Source organism: Notolepis coatsorum (assembly GCF_963971535.1).
Source record: "Notolepis coatsorum genome assembly, chromosome: 7".
Taxonomy (NCBI): Eukaryota; Metazoa; Chordata; class Actinopteri; order Aulopiformes; family Paralepididae; genus Notolepis; species Notolepis coatsorum.
In genome coordinates, this window is record NC_140171.1 from 104,390,577 (window position 1) to 104,411,437 (window position 20,861).

The 20,861-nt window shown below is 44.0% G+C and overlaps 2 protein-coding genes across 2 annotated transcripts in view; both read right to left on the minus strand.

The window, feature by feature from the left end:
• xpnpep1 (X-prolyl aminopeptidase (aminopeptidase P) 1, soluble) overlaps positions 1-7,737 on the minus strand; it is a 64,433-nt gene extending 56,696 nt beyond the window's left edge. The window contains exons 1-2 of the mRNA XM_084318068.1: positions 7,627-7,737; positions 6,078-6,205 (exon numbers count right to left, since the gene is read on the minus strand). Of these exons, the coding sequence (XP_084174194.1) occupies positions 6,078-6,194 (117 nt within the window). The 5' untranslated portion in view covers positions 6,195-6,205; positions 7,627-7,737. The remainder of the gene's footprint in view (positions 1-6,077; positions 6,206-7,626) is intronic.
• A 1,262-nt stretch (positions 7,738-8,999) lies between these two features.
• cusr (Copper-only SOD repeat protein) overlaps positions 9,000-20,861 on the minus strand; it is a 68,322-nt gene continuing 56,460 nt past the window's right edge. Inside the window, exons 9-10 of the mRNA XM_084319280.1 lie at positions 11,967-12,047; positions 9,000-10,373 (exon numbers count right to left, since the gene is read on the minus strand). Of these exons, the coding sequence (XP_084175406.1) occupies positions 10,294-10,373; positions 11,967-12,047 (161 nt within the window). The 3' untranslated portion in view covers positions 9,000-10,293. The remainder of the gene's footprint in view (positions 10,374-11,966; positions 12,048-20,861) is intronic.

Consider the following 20,861-nt stretch of genomic DNA (forward strand, 5'->3'; position numbering starts at 1 on the left):
CTATTGCAAATTGCTGTACTCTGTCGTCTACTCTAAGCCATCCTAGGTTGTCAAAGTGGGCAGGGGTGAGGTGGGTTCTGGGGGTAAGGTCAAGTAGTAGTCTGACCAGTTTGTTTTGTGATGTTTGTAATCTTGTTTTAAGCGCCTTTGAGGTGCTTTGGTACCATGAGGTGCACGCATAGTCGTAGTACCCTTGAATGAGTGCTCCTGCCAGAGTCTTCAGGGTATTCTTGTTTACCAGAGAGGAGATCCGGTACAAGAATCTAATTCGTTGGTTGACTTTTTTTTATTACATTGGATGCCATTTTGTCACAGGAAAGATTTGCCTCTAGGATGGAACCCAGGTAGGTAATTTCGTCTTTCCTTGTGACAATATTGTCACCCACTGTAACTGAGAAGCCGTCGGTCTTGCCGAGTTTGTTATTTGAGCCGAAGAGAATGGACTCTGTTTTGCCCATGTGTAATGATAGTTTGTTATCAGCGAGCCATATGCAGATTTTGCCTAGTTCCGAGCTGAGGGTTTTTTCAACCTGCAACTTGTTCTTGTCAGAGACCAGCAGGGCTGAGTCGTCCGCAAACAGGAACAAGTTGCAGTCACAGGCTGACGACATGTCATTTGCATAAATTAGGAAGAGTAGCGGTCCTAGTATGCTTCCTTGTGGAACACCACAGCTCACTGTGAGGGGGGGGATAGAGTACGGTTTACCTCTACCATCTGTTCTCTCCCCTCCAGGTAGGATTGCATCCAGCTCACTGATAAACTATCAAAACCAATTGCTTTTAGCTTGTCAATCAGAATGGAGTGATTGACAGTGTCGAAGGCCTTTTGTAGGTCCAGCATGACCATGCCGCAGTATTTGCCCGCGTCCACCTCTTGTTTGATGTGGTCGTTCAAATAGAGGAGGCATGTGTCAGTGGAGTGGGATGTTCTGAAGCCAGATTGGAATTCGTAGATTCGATTTTTTTCCGCCAGGTACTTTTCGACCTGTTCGTAGACTATTTTCTCCATGACTTTCGAGATGGAGGTAAGAATAGAAACAGGGCGGTAGTTGCCTGGGTCTAATTTGCTGCCCTTTTTGTGCAGAGGGGTCACTCTCGCAATTTTGAAGTCCTTGGGGACGTGTCCCTGTTTTATAGAGAGGTTTATTATGTGTGTGATGACTGGGGTGATGGCGGCTGCGGAGTCTCTGAGGAATTTGGAGGGGATGTTGTCATGGCCAGTGGCCTTGTTAGGTTGGAGGGCGCTCAATTTTTTGAGTACCTCATCGGTTGTTACCATTTCAAGTTTGAAGTCGTCTTTGTGGACCCCTAGGTTTTTGTAGTATGCTACTATGTGTTCTACTATGTCATGTTAGTGTGGTCATGTCAGTGATGTCAGTTTTTATGAATGAACGTTGTATGGTCCGTTTTGTGTTTGTTTTATGTTAGGACTACGGGTGGAAATTAGCCCTGTGCTTAGGGCTGGGCGATATAACGATAACGATAAATATCGAAAAATCGTTTTTTTTTTTTTTTTTTTTTTTTTTTACCTGCAACAGGGCAGTTTTAAAACCAGAGACAGTGGACAGACTTGTCTTTCTTGCCTGCAACTTAAAGTAATGGCTTTGCTTGTCCAAATGACAATACTGACCAAATTCAGATTTATTTTTCTCTTGTCCATTTATTTTGTTTGCTTTCTAATTTAAAATACATTTTGAAACCGTCTGTACACAGTAGGCTATGTGTGCTAGCAGAACTAGACTCCAGTCACGAGTCACAGTGCACATGTGCGGTGGTTTGTCCACCAAAAAAGCGCCAAAAGATCGAAAATAAACTAGCAGAGCCAGAACTGTTCAACTCCTCTGGAGCCACAGCCAGCAGAGAAGCCGGTTTACTTTAGCTTTTAAACCAGCTGCAGCCTGAGAACTGGAGTGTGAGGGGATGTAACACTAAAGATGGCGGCAATGACAAAGAATTGCTGCAAAATAAACATACATCTGTTGTAAAAAAAAAAAAAAAAAAAAAAAAAAAATGTTTTTTTTTTATACTTATAACAATTCGATAATTATCGATATCGAGAAATAAAATAAAATTATCATATCGTTATCGCGATATGATTTTTTTCCATATCGCCCAGCCCTACCTGTGCTATTCCCGGCATATTTACGTCCTTATCATGCTGTGATGTTATGCATACACATGTAAATGATGTTCATTAATTTGCATTGTCCTTAATAAACAAATCTTAATCTTACCCCATAATGCCCTGAGTGGGAGGGTAGTTTGTTTACCAGTGTTGTGGCTATGTTTGTGAAGAAGATGTTTTAAGTAATTGGCTACATCCAGCTTGTCTGTGATGAGCGTGTTGTCCGTCTTTATGTTTATGTTTGAGAACCTGGTTTTAAGTTTTTTACTGCAGCCTAGTTGATTATGGAGTAATTTCCAAAGTTCGCGGGGTTTGTTTTTGTTTTCCTCAGTTTTGTCGTTGATGAAATTTCTTTTTGCAGTTTTGATCATGGTGTTTTACGTCATTTCTTAGTCTGTTTCTTTGAATTTTTTGTTCAACCACGTGGGCTTGGAGTTCACTGTTTGAGCTTTTGGAAAGCTTTGTCTGACTTTTATAAAGTTCAGAGCATTTTTTGTCTCTGGTTTTCATAGCGGCCAGTATTTCAGTGTGCATCCATGGCTCAGCGTGATTTTTAACCCTGATGGTTCTTAGGGGTGCCATGTTGTTGAGTATTGTTGTGAATTTGGTTTTGAATCCAAGCCATGTTTCTTCAACCTGTGTACCACTGAGTTCATCCGACCAGTCCAAGCTCCCCAGTTCTAGGTTAAAGGCCTCTTTAGAGTAAGTTTTGAGGTCTCTAGATGTGACTGTTTTGTGACAGCCGGCCTTCTGTTTTAGCTTTTTGCGGGTACAGAAAATCATATAATGATCACTTAACCCGCATGCTATCACCCCTTTATTGGAGATCATGGACTTGTCAGAGGTCAAAATGAGGTCAATGGTGGTTTGTGTCGAATCACATACCCTTGTGGGTTGGGTGATTAGCTGGCTGAAACAGTGCAGATCAGAAAATCTACTGAAGGCCTTGAAGACGGGTGCTGCTTTACGCAGCATATCCGTGTTCCAGTCCCCAATACGAATTTTTTCTACCCCCTCCACCCCAGCTAAACACCCATCAAGTGTGTCATAGAAGCCACTCTGTTCTGGCTGTCTATATATTGTGCCTACTAGTACTGGTTTTGCCCTATCTAATAAGATTTCAATCCAAACAGTTTCAATTTCGTCATGGTCAGGGGAGGAAACTAACTTTTTGGCTTACCAGCCAACTGGCGAGTATCTGATTTTTTTTACCAGCCAAACAGATTTTTTACCAGACAAAAAAAAACGCTAATTGTGATAATTACTTCTTTGTATGTCTTCGTCTAAATAGATTTTCAATCATAGTAAAATAATCACACCGTGTCTCTACTCTTTAAAATATGTATTAGCATAAAACATTAATCTCTACTCTTCACAATATTAGCATAAAACATATTAACATGAAAGAGGTATCTATTCTGGACTGGGTTGGGCTGAACTGGGCAGTGAAAGATGCTGGGTTGGACTGGGTTGGGCAGTGAAAGAAAAAAACCGAAGTATGTTGTGAAGTGTATAGATAGATGTGAAATATATAGATGTAGCAGTAGTCTATCTGTATGTCATGATGAATTGAAAATGCCGTACTGTATTGTACCCATTCTGCAATCTGTTAATAAAGTTTTCAATCAATCAAGTTAACTTTGAACCTCGGTTGTCAAGCCTCGTCAATGTTGTGTATGCATCTGGGTAGGCACACTGTGCCTTTAAGACAGCACGGTGGTCTTACGACAGTACCGTCAAGTGTTGTGGTAACGTCAGTTGGGTTGGTGTGCTGTTGTACACAGTGCACTGGTTGAGCTTAGCTAGCCCCTTTCGTGACTGCGATGTGCAAGCCAGGGGCTTTTGAGCATGAAATAAAATGTCTAACCTTACGTCGTAGTCCGGTGCTTTTTTGGAAACATTATAGTCATAACAGATACACCTAGCTGGCTGCTTTGAGCACACGGGGCTAACGTTAGCTAGCAAGCAGCTATCGCTAAAACTAGAAGCTAACCACTGTATACATTTCCAGTAGACTAACATTACACCTCTGTGATTTAAATGTGTCCTTAGTAACTTATACTCGAGGGTTGTACTAGGGTTGGATGCAGTTCCCCGTTGGTCAGTCTGTCTGTTTTCCATCTTCTGCTGTGTTTAACGTTATCCGTTTGCGAGTGCTCCTGATGGCTAGCCTAGTAACGCAGGACTTTTATCATTATATGTCCGCGGGTTGGCCAGTACTGCGCAAACTTTTATTAAACATTATATGTCCGCGGGTGGTCTTGTGCAGTGCTCTCGTGGCACTGTCAACTAAAGCGAGCACTCAGAAGACGCGCACCGTTTGCCAGTGCAGTGATTGCAGAATGTTTTTTTTTTTGTATACTCGCCAGACTGGCGAGTGGTCTTCATGAATCACTCGCCAAACGTAAAAAATACTCGCATTTGGCGAGTAAAGTGGCCTAATTTCCTCCCCTGGTCATGGTTAAGGTCAGTACGGTTGATGAATTTGGTATCTTTGTATATATACACACAGACGCCAAATGTTACTGGGAATGTAACTCTACACTCATGAGACCGCTTGAATTTCTGAAAAGGCATGTGTAAATATAAGTTATGCTGGTTTGTACTTTTGACTTTCGCTCATTTAGATTAGATTTTTTTATTAGATTGTGATACTCCTAATATATATGTGTGTGTGAATGAAAATAAAAATACATTGCCAAATGAAAGTCACACACTGCAGGCCTTAGTGCTCAATTCTTATTTATTGCTCAGATCAGATTTTTTTTAATATTTTCTTTTTATGTGGCTAAAATCAGATTCCAGTGTGAACTGGTCACACTCCTGAACTGACACGCAAGTGCAAATAGTGAATATGAATGTAAACATGGAGGACACTGAAGTCACAGTTTAATTTACAAGTTGAGGCCAACTGATTTGTGAGCAGATGATAATGAGGACGAGGAGGAGGTGAAAGGTAAACTCCTCACTGTCCCTCCACTGACCAGACAAGCTACGTCAGGCCATCTACTGGCACCTAAACCCAGGACAAATATACTAAAATATTCTGTGATTTACAGAGCTATCATGGAATGGAACTCATTGCCAAGCTACTTCGCTGAAATATAATCCAAAAATACCATCTACTAACAAGCATGCACTGAACCCTTATGGCATAGCAGTGAACACCAATTGACTGTTTGTTAATTGTATTTATGTTGATACTTATTTTAATACTTTATACTAATAAGTATCTTATACCGTCATCCTTAACTGAAGATGAGATTGTTAATGATGTTGATAATGATGTAATTGATGATGTAATGAATGTTGATAATGATGTAATAATGTATTGAATATTGTTGTATTGTTGTAAGTGCCGGACCCCAGGAAGAATAGCTTTTGTCAAGTGCAAAAGCTAATGGGGATCCTAAATAAACATAAACATAAAACCTCCATCACAGCTGTCTTTCATGTTTGTATTCACCAAGGGACTCCCGGGTCTAGGGTGACTTGAGTGAATTTCAATCTAGAGTGATGTAAAAGTTGCATGAATTCTGACATGACTGTTCAGAGGTCGCATTGCAAAAAATCAGACCTGTATCTGATTTAGGACCACATATGAAATGAAAGTGGCCCAAATCAGAATAGAAAAGATCAGATTCCATGTGATGTGTTGTTCACACGGTTATGAAAAAATCAGGCCACATATGAGTTCACATGCCCTCGAGCAACATTGTCTTTTATACCTATTCTTATGTCTGCAATTCATGCATTGTTTTTATTCTGTCAACTGTGTGCTGATTTTATGCCTATGTTAATTTTATACTAATTGCTGTGGGGCACTCTGGACTGCGGTCCATGTGTGAATGAAAAGTGCTATATAGATATAGACAGAGTTATTCATATTTATGAGGGTGACCTCAATTGTCCTTTCGAGAATAAATAAGGTCTGAAATGTGTGTCCTTGTACCTGATGTGCGTCTCCAGAGGGGACGATGTAGGCCTGTATGGGCTCAGCGAAGTATTTACCGTTCCTCATCGCCTGGCGAAGCTGCCTGAGCAGCTCCACTGTGATCTTTGGAGACATAGCAGCCGTATCTGGATAAGATAAGATTATTCCTTTATTGAACCCCTTGGGGAAATTGGGCGTCATACTTGGGGGGAGGGGAGGTAAAGGTATGGGCAGGGTAGTAGTAGAAAGACATAAATATAGGCAATACAATTAGATCTGAATATAAAAAAACGTGAGAAAAAATAAACAGTGTAAACAATCTAATTAACTCTGAATATAAAGATATGAGAAAAATAAACTGAGTAAACAAAGGTACAGATGAGGGTCTGTATGCCCTATTGGTTATATTATATGTTACAATAATAAATCATTTGAATGGATATAAAAATAACTCAATCTCAGCGATGAACATGTACAAAATCTGAACGTGTTGAGACCCAGGTGAATTTGGTAGATGTAGACTAAGCAGAGTTGCAGATAAAGGTAATACTTGCCTCCACATACAGTACTTATCATATCCCCATGTCCAAAACATAAATTTCAACTAAAGGCAGCAGACAGAATGAGCAAGGTGCAATAAAACATATATCATTATTCTAAAACCAGAAATAATTATCATTAGTTTACCTGAATCTAGCGAGCCCATGATGACTTCAAGCAACTGGAAGTTTTAAGCAGCTACTGTAGGTTCACTGTCTCATATAACCTGTCTCAATATGCTGATTGAGCAATGTCTGAGACAAGAGCAGTGGTTAAATATTAAAAGATCAGCCTACTGCTGACTTAAGATGTCTCCCTATTGCACCGCAGTTTCCTTCCAAAGTAAAAAGAAAATATAATATTCAATAAATGTTTTTATTATTCTGGCAATTAGGCTACTGTAGTTACACCCAAACACGCATACCGTTACGCATCCTTCAGTGGGTACCATTATGGTATTATATCGGTTGCCAACAATCAACCAATAGCGTCGACTGATGTCTGCATCGATGAGCTCACCCATTGGCTCGCGTTAGGCATGCGATTGTTGTTTACAAGTTGGCTTCAGCCAGGCTGAGCAGTCTCTCACGTTCTGTGAATGCTGAATTACGTTCCGAAAATTATTAGAATAAAGAGACACAGCCAACGTCTGTAACAGGTTACTGTTCGGCAGTGTTTTCAAATTAAACTCTTTGTTTTCTAATGGCCACATGCGCATCGCCTCAGTAACGGTTAATTAATTCATGTCGCAGTTGAATAGTTAATTGTGGGTGTGGCAGCGCATCATTTGCTAACCGTTTTGGAAAGTTGCAACAGTTTTAATGAATGTGTCTTTCACAACGCGTTTTGGAATCAAGTAACGGAGAACGTATTGCAGAAACAGGCATGGGGTGACGAACGTTTTCCTAATTTCACAACAACAACCCTCGCTCGCTCGCTGTGCCACGCGACTTTAACCATTTGGCTAACCAACTAGTTTATTTACATACAGTTGGAGTTATATTACACACACAATGAACCATTTTACCTTTCAACTGTGATTCTTGCGTAAAAAGCACTGTTTTTCCTGCTGTACAGTGTGTTAATTTACAAAACAGGAGGCTGCCATTTCATCGTTGACGTTTCTGGTCACGTGACGTGCCTGCAGTTTCTTCTAGTAGAAGTAGGGGGAGCCAGACGCGCTTCTTGTCGCTGAATGAATGAAAACTGTATTTAACAGATTGCAGAATGGGTACAATACAGTACGGCTCAATACACACAATTGTTAAGGGGATGCAGACCTGAGAAAGACGTTTGTCTTATTTACATCAGGGTCCCCCATTTTCAATTCATATAGACATTTATGACATACACAACATACATGACATTTATGGCATAGGGACATATAGGTATTTAGTACTGATACATTTGTGACATAAACGGTATTCAAATATACAGTACTGTTACCCCTAGATCCTGACAGAGTATATACATATGATGGGGAGGGGACTGTACATTTGGAGGGGGTGGGTGGGTGGGAGAGAAATATACATATTGTGGGGTGGAGACTGTACATTTGGAGGGGGTGGGTGGGTGGGAGAGAAATATACATACGTCAGGGAGGGAACATGCGGTGGGGAGGAGACTGTCTATTAGGAGGTGGTGGGGGGTTTGGGCATTTACGGTGGCCAGTTTCGAATTGCAGCCTCCCGTAGGTGCTCTTTAAGAGCGGTTTTGAATGTGGGTAGGGATTCACATTCCTTTACAGCTTTGGGTAGGGCGTTCCACATTGATGTGGCATAATTGCAAAACGTGTTTAGTCCCTTGTTTGAGCCAAATCTGGGTTTAACATGATTTGTTGAGCTTCCTCTGGTGTAGTGGTTGTGGTATTCACTGACCTTTGGGAAGTATTTTGACATGTACATGGGTACCTTACCTTAGTCGTATAGTGTATCTTGTAGACCAGGCCCATTGCAAATTGCTGTACTCTGTCGTCTACTCTAAGCCATCCTAGGTTGTCAAAGTGGGCAGGGGTGAGGTGGGTTCTGGGGGTAAGGTCAAGTAGTAGTCTGACCAGTTTGTTTTGTGATGTTTGTAATCTTGTTTTTAGCACCTTTGAGGTGCTTTGGTACCATGAGGTGCACGCATAGTCGTAGTACCCTTGAATGAGTGCTCCTGCCAGAGTCTTCAGGGTATTCTTGTTTACCAGAGAGGAGATCCGGTACAAGAATCTAGTTCGTTGGTTGACTTTTTTTATTACATTGGATGCCATTTTGTCACAGGAAAGATTTGCCTCTAGGATGGAACCCAGGTAGGTAATTTCGTCTTTCCTTGAACATGTCAATAACGGTGCAGAGATTACTATGTGGGCTATAAAGATGTACGTCTTTCAATGATTATCAGCCCATGACATTATGAATAATAGTACAATATTTTATTCACATGAATTCCCACACATATATACAAAACATATATTGACTTGGAAAGTGCAAAATGTACTGGAATTAGTCAACGGAGTTAGAACATCAGTCCTAAAACACAACATTTGTTATATTATGCTAAGAATGAATAATTGTCTAATTGCTGCCACAAATGAAGAACCAGTACAGTGAACATTGTGTTTTTCCAGTGGCATTCATTGTTAAACAGAAGGTATGTGAATGTAAAGTTGTGGAATGTTTTGTGGAAATATGATGATCTTGAGAAACTGAACTATCCTCTTGGTCGTCGTCATCATACAACCATTTGAGATAGCCAATCTACTCCCTGGAGAATCATTATACCCAGCAACCCTGATTTGCCCATCAGTTGGCCTGTCAGTTGTCAGTACTACAATAGGCCCATGCAGAGTAATATAATATAATTGTTTTCCAGTCGCATTCATTGTTAAACAGAAGGTATGTGAACGTAAAGTTGTGGAATGTTTTGTGGAAATATGATCTCCTTGAGAAACTACTTGGTCGTAGTCATCATAAAATCATTTGAGATAGCCAATCTACTTCCTGGAGAATCATTATCCAGCAACCCTGATTTGCCCATCAGTTGGCCTGTCGGTTGTCAGTACTAGGCCTAGTTGTAAAGGATATCAGCTAGCTAGTTCACAAACAAGTAATAAATTGTAGCAACGAGTTTGCTACAATTTAGTTCATTTTAGTGGTTCAAAAACATGCATAGCAACCGTGACAAGTTATCACCTGTAAGCACATGGCCAATGTTTATCTCCCATAGCAACTGATCACACTGGTCTCATGAATTTGAATGCTGAATGCTTCATGTATTGTATTGTGATACAAACTTGACATCTCCTTTAAATTAGAGGGCTACACCCCCTCAACCTACTGAGAGTTGGCTGTACTTAGAGAGGGTGCACTAAAACAATTGTAACAAATAATTCTGAAGCTGAAAGAAATTACACTCCTGACATTAACATTCCACAATAAGCTTTTTCTGACTGAATGTACATCATTGTAGTGGTTTTTCATGACAATCCAAAATGACATGTGCTATTATAAAAAAACTAGTATTTTACGTCAAACTGACAAGAATTGGGATTGATTGACAGTAAGGTGTAGGGAATCGTGATTATTTGCTTTACAATAAAGCAGATTCTATATGAGCATCATGTCACAGTGTATAGGTGATTAGATGAACATATCCACAGTTATTGAATATTACTATCCCCGGAGGTGATGTGTGGTGTGGCTGAATCTGTGAGCTAGAGTTGTGCCCAGGACATCACAGCGATCATGACGGCCATGAAACACCTCCCTGGACCTAGCAGGACACCTGCGCTCCCTGAGGAGGCAAAACATACATTATTCATTAGGTGGTTCAAGCATGAAATTAAGTAAACAGACCTATTGGATGCAGAACTTGCCAATGTTCAAGTTTAGTTGTGGCTATAATCAGAAAAATTATTAGATTAGATTAGATTAAAATGTATTGTCATTATACAGCACAAGTACAGTACAACAAAAATAAGTTTGTCGTCCAACCAGAGTGCAAATGTAACAGTAAAGTGCAATAGTAATATACAATGTGCAGGTGATTAAACTGGGTATAAGATATATAAATTAGTACTACTGCGTATAGTGCTAATCATGTATCTACAGAGTTATAGTATTAATATGTACAGTGATACATGTATAAAGACACTATGATAGTAAATCATACTGGCCAGCATGCAGCGTAACTAGTAAGAGTTGGTAAGGGATATGTACATATATAGATATTGTATCTACAGACATGTAAAAAGGATTATATGTGTTCGGATCTTTCAAAAATGTTCAATTTGAATCCCTCCGAAAGGGCTGACGGGCACCACACAATGGATGACTCAATGGTTAGTCTCGTGGTTATTTTAAACAAACTAGTTCAGATGTTTTTCTCCACAATACAACTTTTATAATTCCCACAGTTGACCATAGGCTTACCATAGGTCAAAAACCTGTGAAACAGAACAAAATGCAGTGCATACACATTAATTAAGCATAATATTAATATACACTATACATTAATACCAACACCAATCAATCAATTAATTCATATTAATATCAATATACATATTAATATACTATCAATACTACTATTAAATATACATACACTATTCATTTAATTTACACTTCATCAAACCAGCATGTCATGTCTCCTTTAACTGTGGGTGAAAGGAGGGAGAACTACAATGACTACATTAACCAGAATGCCTGACAATGTTTACTTCCTCCTCCGAGACTGAGCCAATAAGCTCCTTGTCTCAGACACAGCGCAAACCCACACACAATGGACAAGATAGCAGTTCTCTCATCAGAGCACACACACACACCAAAGTTCCACCACATGAATCTCACCGTGACAAATCAGCAGAGCCACAGAGGCACTAGATCAGCCGTGCGCCATCGGCAAAGTACGCTAGCCTAGCCACAAACATTCATTCATTTAGCCAGCACCACTAACACAGTGCACATGCAAATATTATCTGCAGGCTGCATTAGCAGCCAGCAGCCAACGTGATACATTACATTGTGTTTATATGTGACATAGCCAAGTTAACAACGTTTCAATCCCTTAATCAAGTCCACTTACCAATGGGCGATGTGATCCTGTCAGTGCTATATTGAGAATGACAATCGCCAGCCACCATTTAAAAGGCAGCTGCGCCAACTGCGCATGCTCACAAGCACAAACACCTGTTAACTTATTTAGACCCCTTTACATAGATCTGATCCTTATATTAAATAAACCAAAAGTCTTGACAATATGCAGGTACAGACAGATGTGGATAGATATACAGTAAGAATAAATATATGTATATGGTATATATAGCATTAATGTACATGCTGTCATACAGAGTTATGTGGGTTATATGCAGGTGTATTAGTGCACGCTTACTTGTACAGGATCCTGTCTCTTTGAAGATCCCCATCTCCTCACTGTTTTTGACATAGTCCAGCCTTTCCTTACTAACATCCCCTGTAAGATAAAGACCATGTGGCAACGTATAATAATAATATTAATAATAATAATAATTTATTTATATAGCACCTGTTGTGGAATATTCAAATGAGCCAAGACAGTAAGCTGTAGGAATTCATATGAGTTCATTCTCACTTTCTGGTCAGAAGTTAGCATGTCTGATTGTGAACTGAGCTCTGAGGAAACAGATTAATAAACTATGTTCTATATTTTTTTTATACAAATTGACTCAGTCTTAATTTCTACAATTTGACCTGTTTGGCTCATTTGAATATTCCACAACACACCTTTCATACATGGATTGCAGCTCAAAGTGCTTCACAGCAAATAGCATAAAATGAACATAGACACAAAATAAGTACAATAAGTACAGTGTTGCTCAAAAGTTAAAGAAGTTAAAGATTAAAGTTAATGTATCTCATATTGAAGATGAGACACATTTATGATGAGGTATCCCCACCGGCTATAATGCAGGAATGTGCAGAGGGGCATTGGCCAAAGTGCCCTGTTTCCATGAAATAAAATATTGAGATAAAAAAAAATCTAGTCTATTATAGCTATTACAACAATTACAATATATTCTATCAAAATAGCACACCTCTATAATGCAATTCGTAAAATTAAATCAGTCAATTCGAAATTCGACCAAATAAACCACAGTTCATTCATAATACTGTAGTGTAGACTATTGTTGCATTTCTTTTCTGGTTTGTGTGAAATCATTAAGAGTAATGTAAAACCAGTCTGCACACCACTGGTTTGGCCTTGGATTAAACCAAAAAAAAGGGGGAGGGGGGCATAAAGCGGCATGAAGAACTAGACTTTCCACCCACACAATCTTTGCACCCGTATAAATGACCAAAAGCGACTTGATTTTTCTCCCACATTAAAATAAAAGTCAAACCGGTTCCCTGCCAGCAATACTACAAGCTCAGTGTATTATTTTGTGCTATACTGTGTGAACCCTCTATACACATACTCCTCTGTTTGCTATTGGGAGAGGGGGGGACTGAGAGGGAGACATGCAGAAACTCAACCCTAGCATCAGGTTACTCAGCAATTTTTCAGGTTTTCTGAAGCTTTTCAATGGCCAGAATTGTTCATTGTCCAAAGAGATACAAGCCTGAGAAGCCAGGAAAGGCGGAGGGAGAACAGAAATCCCCATTGCCATAGAGAAGTGAATCAACACTGTGGGTTTAATTTATATAATCTAAGCATAGGCTAACAGCCACACAAAAATATTTAGTTCAAATAAAATAAAAAACAAGCTCGTTTTTAACGAGATGACTGCTATGCATATAGTGTAAATGCAAAAATGCAGGTGTTAGCCTATTATGCTTCATTGTACCTCAGCTAAACTTATTTGTGCAATTTCTTTAGAACTGTTTAGAACTTTCTTTCTCCTGTTTGTGGTTAAAAATAGTAATAATTTTTTTCACTGGTGTGATTATTTTTCTTTCTTTCACCGGTAGTCTATTGTAGTCCTGCTTCAAGAGAGGTCATGCCATAGTTCTGCACTTTCCCACAAAACAGGGGTTACCTGATCCTTCCTCTGCAGGTTGCATGATATGGTACGAAAAGACTGGTTGGGAACAGGTCCAGGTTTGCAGACCATGGAATCTGAGACCATAGGAAACTGTAAATGTTTTAATTGACAGAGCGTATTTTCTTTCCTTTGAGCTGTGTGAACATGAGCTCACTTAGTCTGAATGTTATAATGTTTGTTTTTGTCTGAAACGAATGTGTTTTTGCTGTCCTTCTTGGCCAGGTCACTCTTGTCAAATAGATTTGAATCTCAATGAGTTATCTGGTTAAATAAATGTTCAATACATAAACATTTATGAATGGGTATTTTCAACAACTAATTATTTATTTTTGAGTAACAACCCCAACACTCCTGTCAAACCACATAGATCTCTTTTTTATCAAGATCTGTGAAAAATACTTCAAAGCAATGATAGTGCCAGGTGAACTATAGTCAGAGAAATGAATAATTTGAAGGTATATTTTATTGAATAAACCAACCGTCAGGAAAATTGGATCCCTGGAACACTGTTTGAAGCTAGAAAGTTACTATTTCATTGCTGAAAGGCAGGACCCATCATTTTGTTAAACAAACTGTGAGGTTTTGTCCATTGCTCACCTACTCGCTCTGTTCCTTTAAGCCTACTCGCTCTGTTCCTTTAAGCCTACTCGCTCTGTTTCCTTTAGTTTTCTGTTATCAATTGCATTCTCCTCACCTCACTAGCCCCCACCCTCGCGTTCGTTTGCTCTCAGCAGCCACACCCTTGGACTACCTGTCATTTTGTGTTTGATTGGTCTGGTGCCGAACTCACACTTCTAGTTCGATTATCAATTACCTCCCGCACCTGATGTGTATTCTAATTAGCACCCCTGTGGGCTTTAAGTACCTGGCTCTTCCCCTCTGTCCCCTGTCGGGTCGCGCCGTATCATTCCGTATCATATTCTCTATCACCAAGACTCCTTCGGGAGGTCCTCTGTCTGTCTATGCTGTTTTCATCTCCGGCGTGAGATGCGCTCCAGCCTTCGCCTCCTGTCGCCGTTGCCTGAGGGAGACACTGGACTGCGCTCTCTAAACTTCCACGGGAGGTATCCCAGTGTTCCACTTCAGACCTCCGCGCAGCAGACGTCCTGACGCGCATCCAGACCTCCGCGCAGCAGACGCCCAGACGCGCATCCAGACCTCCGCGCAGCAGACGCGCTCTTCACTCCAGACGCGCATCGCTTCCTAATACTCTACGGGAGGATGCGTCTCTCCGAGCCGGCGCGATCTTCCGCGCAGACGCGCTCTTCACTCCTGACGCGCATTCAGACGCACTCCAGATGCGTCCTCCGTACCGGCGCGTACTCTAAGCAGTCGCGCACCACTCAGACCTCCGCGCCAGATGCGCCCTCCGTACCGGCGCGTACTCCAAGCAGTCGCGCACCACTCAGACCTCCGCTTGGACAACCCGTTTCCCGTGGCGACGCGCTCGCCCCGTTTTGATCCTTCTCTCTTTACGCACAGCGCCTGGGTGAGTTTTTATGACTGTCTTTGATCCTATTCGTTTTTCGTGTGTTTAATGACACTGAAGATATCCTGCTTTTTGTCAGACTGTCACTCACCCAGCGTCAGCTTTTTGGATAGTTCATTGGGATAATCTTTGGCCTCAACATCGCTCACTGTGTGTATACTCACCGAAGATATTATTCACTTGGATTTGTATTTTGGGACTTCACTCAGTGTGTATATACACCGAAGATTCTGTCACTTGGATTACTCTGTTTTTGGGACAAGTCACCTCTCCTGTCACCTGCTCTGTTCCCAACTGAACTCTGAGCTAACCCGCTCCCTCTCTCCCTCTCGGTCCCGTTTACCACCCTCGGAGATCTGCCGAGAGAGATCTGCAGAGCGGTTCTGATGTCCACCGTCAGCTTCCTCAGACGAACCATCCCGGGAGAAGCTGCAGAGCAGCAACATTCATTAATGCTTGTGTTCCAAGGCCTTACCCTGTTTTCTCTGTCCCAGTATGCAGCTCCAGCCCTCGCCCTGTTCCAAGGCCTTACCCTGTTTTTCTCTAGTCCTCCTAGTCCTCCCTGTCTAGTCCCTCCAGTCCTCCCTCTCCCCAGCCCGCCTCTGCGGGCCTCTGCCCCTGTTTTTCTCTAGTCCTCCTAGTCCTCCCTGTCTAGTCCCTCCAGTCCTCCCTCTCCCCAGCCCGCCTCCGCGGGCCTCTGTCCCTGTTTTCCCCACTCTAGTCCTCCTAGTCCTCCCTGTCCCCAGCCCGCCTCCGCGGGCCTCTGTCCCTGTCTCCCCTCTCTAGTCCTCCTAGTCCTCCCTGTCCAGTCCTCCTAGTCCTCCCTTCCTCCCTTGCCCCGGCCCTGTTTTCCGTTAGCCTTCCCTTAGCCTTCCCCTTAGCCAGCTCGCCTCTTAAAGGCACTGTGCCTTTTCCCTTTCTGTTTATCCAGTAATTTGTGTTCTCCCTTAAAGGGACCGTGCCGTTTCTGTGTGTTTTCAATAAATGCCCAGTTCTTGGCTTACTCTCATACCTGTCTTGTGTTGTGCGATTGGGGTCGGTTACAAACCATAACAGTACGACCCGACCAATCGACGACCCCAGCCAGCACAGACGGTGTATGTGAGTTTGCCTTTTTTTTTTTTTTTCTCTAGTTCCCCTGTTAGCTCCCCTGTTAGCCATGTTAGCTTCCCTGTTAGCCCTGTTAGCTCCCCTGTTAGCCCTGTTAGCTTCCCTGTTAGCCCTGTTGGCTCCCCTGCAGCTTGTTAGGCCTCTACTACCAGCATGGCCCCTGTCTGCTAGCTTTGCCCCGGCTGCTAGCACAGCCTCTATGTTAATGCAGCCCTTGCTGCTGGCATAGGCCCTGTAGCTAGCCATGCCCAGGCAGCTAACCCAGTCCCTCAGCAGGGCCCCAGTCTGCTAGCTTAGCCCCGGCTGCTAGCACAGCCTCTATGTTAATGCAGCCCTTGCTGCTGGCATAGGCCCTGTAGCTAGCCATGCCCAGGCAGCTAACCCAGTTCCTCAGCATGGCCCCAGTCTGCTAGCTTAGCCCCGGCTGCTAGCACAGCCTCTATGTTAATGCAGCCCTTGCTGCTGGCATGGGCCCTGTAGCTAGCCATGCCCTGGCAGCTAACCCAGTCCCTCTGCATGGCCCCAGTCTGCTAGCTTAGCCCCGGCTGCTAGCACAGCCTCTATGTTAATGCAGCCCTTGCTGCTGGCATGGGCCCTGTAGCTAGCCATGCCCTGGCAGCTAACCCAGTCCCTCTGCATGGCCCCAGTCTGCTAGCTTAGCCCCGGCTGTTAGCACAGCCTCTATGTTAGTGCAGCCCTTGCAGCTAGCATAGGCCCTGTAGCTAGCCATGCCCAGGCAGCTAACCCGGTCCCTCTGCTTGGCCTCCACCTTTTGTGTAGTTTTCCCACTGCTAGGACTGCCCTTTCAGCTAGCAAGGTCAGTTTTTTCCCACTGCTAGGACTGCCTTTTCAGCTAGCAAGGTCAGTTTTTTCCCACTGCTAGGACTGCCCTTTCAGCTAGCAAGGTCAGTTTTCTCCCGCTGCTAGGACTGCCCTTTCAGCTAGCAAGGTCAGTTTTTCCCACTGCTAGGACTGCCCTTTCAGCTAGCAAGGTCAGTTTTCTCACACTGCTAGGACTGCCGCTTCAGCTAGCAAGGTCAGTTTTCCCACTGCTAGGACTGCCCTTTCAGCTAGCAGGGTCAGTTTTCCCACTGCTAGGACTGCCCTTTCAGCTAGCAAGGTCAGTTTTTCCCACTGCTAGGACTGCCTTTTCAGCTAGCAAGGTCAGAGTTTTTCCCACTGCTAGGACTGCCCTTTCAGCTAGCAAGGTCAGTTTTCCCACTGCTAGGACTGCCCTTTCAGCTAGCAAGGTCAGTTTCCTCCCTCTGCTAGAACTGCCGCTTCAGCTAGCAAGGTCAGTTTGCCCCACTGCTAGGACTGCCCCTTCAGCTAGCAAGGTCAGTTATCTCCCACTGCTAGGACTGCCCCTTCAGCTAGCAATGTCAGTTTTTCTCCCACTGCTAGGACTGCCCCTTCAGCTAGCAAGGTCAGTTTGCTCCCACTGCTAGGACTGCCCCTTCAGCTAGCAAGGTCAGTTCCCCACAGCTAGGACTGTCCTTCCAGCTAGCTTGTTCTCTCATGCTGGTCCAGCCCTGTCTGCCAGCCTAGCTCCGGCAGCTAGCGCAGCCTCTATGTTAATGTAGCAGTACAGCTAGCATAGGCCCTGTAGCTATCAGTGCCCTGGCAGCTACCCTTTCCCTCTGCTAGCCCCTTCCCTGTTCCCCTCTCCGGTGCCCCTGTTCCAGCCCTGTCTGCTAGCCTAGCTCCGGCAGCTAGCGCAGCCTCTTTGTTAATGTAGCAGTACAGCTAGCATAGGCCCTGTAGCTATCTGTGCCCTGGCAGCTACCCTTTCCCTCTGCTAGCCCCTTCCCGGTGCTCCTCTAGTTACCCCTCAGCTCCTCTGGTTGCCCCTCAGCTCCTCTAGTTACCCCTCAGCTCCCCTAGTTACCCCTCGGCTACCCTGCCCCAGTTGCTGGCCCCACTTTTGTTGTGGCTTCCCCTGCTGGCTTGGCCCAGTACTTTTTGTTTTGTTGCCTTGTTTTGTCCCCTGCCACTGTCTGTATTTTTGGGTCGCCGGGTGGCTCCCGTGGAGGGGGGGGGTACTGTGAGGTTTTGTCCATTGCTCACCTACTCGCTCTGTTCCTTTAAGCCTACTCGCTCTGTTCCTTTAAGCCTACTCGCTCTGTTTCCTTTAGTTTTCTGTTATCAATTGCATTCTCCTCACCTCACTAGCCCCCACCCTCGCGTTCGTTTGCTCTCAGCAGCCACACCCTTGGACTACCTGTCATTTTGTGTTTGATTGGTCTGGTGCCGAACTCACACTTCTAGTTCGATTATCAATTACCTCCCGCACCTGATGTGTATTCTAATTAGCACCCCTGTGGGCTTTAAGTACCTGGCTCTTCCCCTCTGTCCCCTGTCGGGTCGTGCCGTATCATTCCGTATCATATTCTCTATCACCAAGACTCCTTCGGGAGGTCCTCTGTCTGTCTATGCTGTTTTCATCTCCGGCGTGAGATGCGCTCCAGCCTTCGCCTCCTGTCGCCGTTGCCTGAGGGAGACACTGGACTGCGCTCTCTAAACTTCCACGGGAGGTATCCCAGTGTTCCACTTCAGACCTCCGCGCAGCAGACGTCCTGACGCGCATCCAGACCTCCGCGCAGCAGACGCCCAGACGCGCATCCAGACCTCCGCGCAGCAGACGCGCTCTTCACTCCAGACGCGCATCGCTTCCTAATACTCTACGGGAGGATGCGTCTCTCCGAGCCGGCGCGATCTTCCGCGCAGACGCGCTCTTCACTCCTGACGCGCATTCAGACGCACTCCAGATGCGTCCTCCGTACCGGCGCGTACTCTAAGCAGTCGCGCACCACTCAGACCTCCGCGCCAGATGCGCCCTCCGTACCGGCGCGTACTCCAAGCAGTCGCGCACCACTCAGACCTCCGCTTGGACAACCCGTTTCCCGTGGCGACGCGCTCGCCCCGTTTTGATCCTTCTCTCTTTACGCACAGCGCCTGGGTGAGTTTTTATGACTGTCTTTGATCCTATTCGTTTTTCGTGTGTTTAATGACACTGAAGATATCCTGCTTTTTGTCAGACTGTCACTCACCCAGCGTCAGCTTTTTGGATAGTTCATTGGGATAATCTTTGGCCTCAACATCGCTCACTGTGTGTATACTCACCGAAGATATTATTCACTTGGATTTGTATTTTGGGACTTCACTCACAGTGTGTATATACACCGAAGATTCTGTCAATTGGATTACTCTGTTTTTGGGACAAGTCACCTCTCCTGTCACCTGCTCTGTTCCCAATTGAACTCTGAGCTAACCCGCTCCCTCTCTCCCTCTCGGTCCCGTTTACCACCCTCGGAGATCTGCCGAGAGAGATCTGCAGAGCGGTTCTGATGTCCACCGTCAGCTTCCTCAGACGAACCATCCCGGGAGAAGCTGCAGAGCAGCAACATTCATTAATGCTTGTGTTCCAAGGCCTTACCCTGTTTTCTCTGTCCCAGTATGCAGCTCCAGCCCTCGCCCTGTTCCAAGGCCTTACCATGTTTTTCTCTAGTCCTCCTAGTCCTCCCTGTCTAGTCCCTCCAGTCCTCCCTCTCCCCAGCCCGCCTCCGCGGGCCTCTGCCCCTGTTTTTCTCTAGTCCTCCTAGTCCTCCCTGTCTAGTCCCTCCAGTCCTCCCTCTCCCCAGCCCGCCTCCGCGGGCCTTTGTCCCTGTTTTCCCCACTCTAGTCCTCCTAGTCCTCCCTGTCCCCAGCCCGCCTCCGCGGGCCTCTGTCCCTGTCTCCCCTCTCTAGTCCTCCTAGTCCTCCCTGTCCAGTCCTCCTAGTCCTCCCTTCCTCCCTTGCCCCGGCCCTGTTTTCCGTTAGCCTTCCCTTAGCCAGCTCGCCTCTTAAAGGCACTGTGCCTTTTCCCTTTCTGTTTATCCAGTAATTTGTGTTCTCCCTTAAAGGGACAGTGCCGTTTCTGTGTGTTTTCAATAAATGCCCAGTTCTTGGCTTACTCTCATACCTGTCTTGTGTTGTGCGATTGGGGTCGGTTACAAACCATAACACAAACATATTCTAGGCTTACATCTGTTTCACTATTATGATGACACAAGATAGTCTAATCATTCTAATGACTGTAAATGCCTTTTGGAAACTCCGCAAACAAATCCCCCTCCTCCGAAACGGCATAGTGGACCTTTAAAGACATTTCCTGTTCGCTGTTTTTTACTCAGATAAATCACATCAATAATGAATATACTTTGAAAATATTGCTGTCTGCTGAATATTCAGATTCATTCAAATCTTTAATTAAATAAACCTTTACATTTATGTACTCTTGACCTTTGTGGAAAATCCTCTCTTTACTCGAAGTAATATTTTCATCATTCATACTTGAACTAATATGAAGGCATATTAGGGCCATTGTAGGTAAAAATATATGTATGAAATGATGGAGCCGGGGAAGGGAGGGGGGGGGGGGGTAATATATGTAATTTACAGTACAATGTAGGCTAGTCTATGTAGTCAATGTAGGAAAGAACACCAATTGAAAAATGCCTTTTTGGTTTATTGATTGAAAAGCACTGAGTAAAAAGAAAAGGTGCACTGGAGACGCCTGTCTGAGACCACGATAAAACCGAAAACAAGATGAGACCTATACCTCGACTTGTCGGTCTAAAAACCCAGCCAGTTCTGGCCAAGGTTGTGAAAGGTGGCCGTGTCAGCC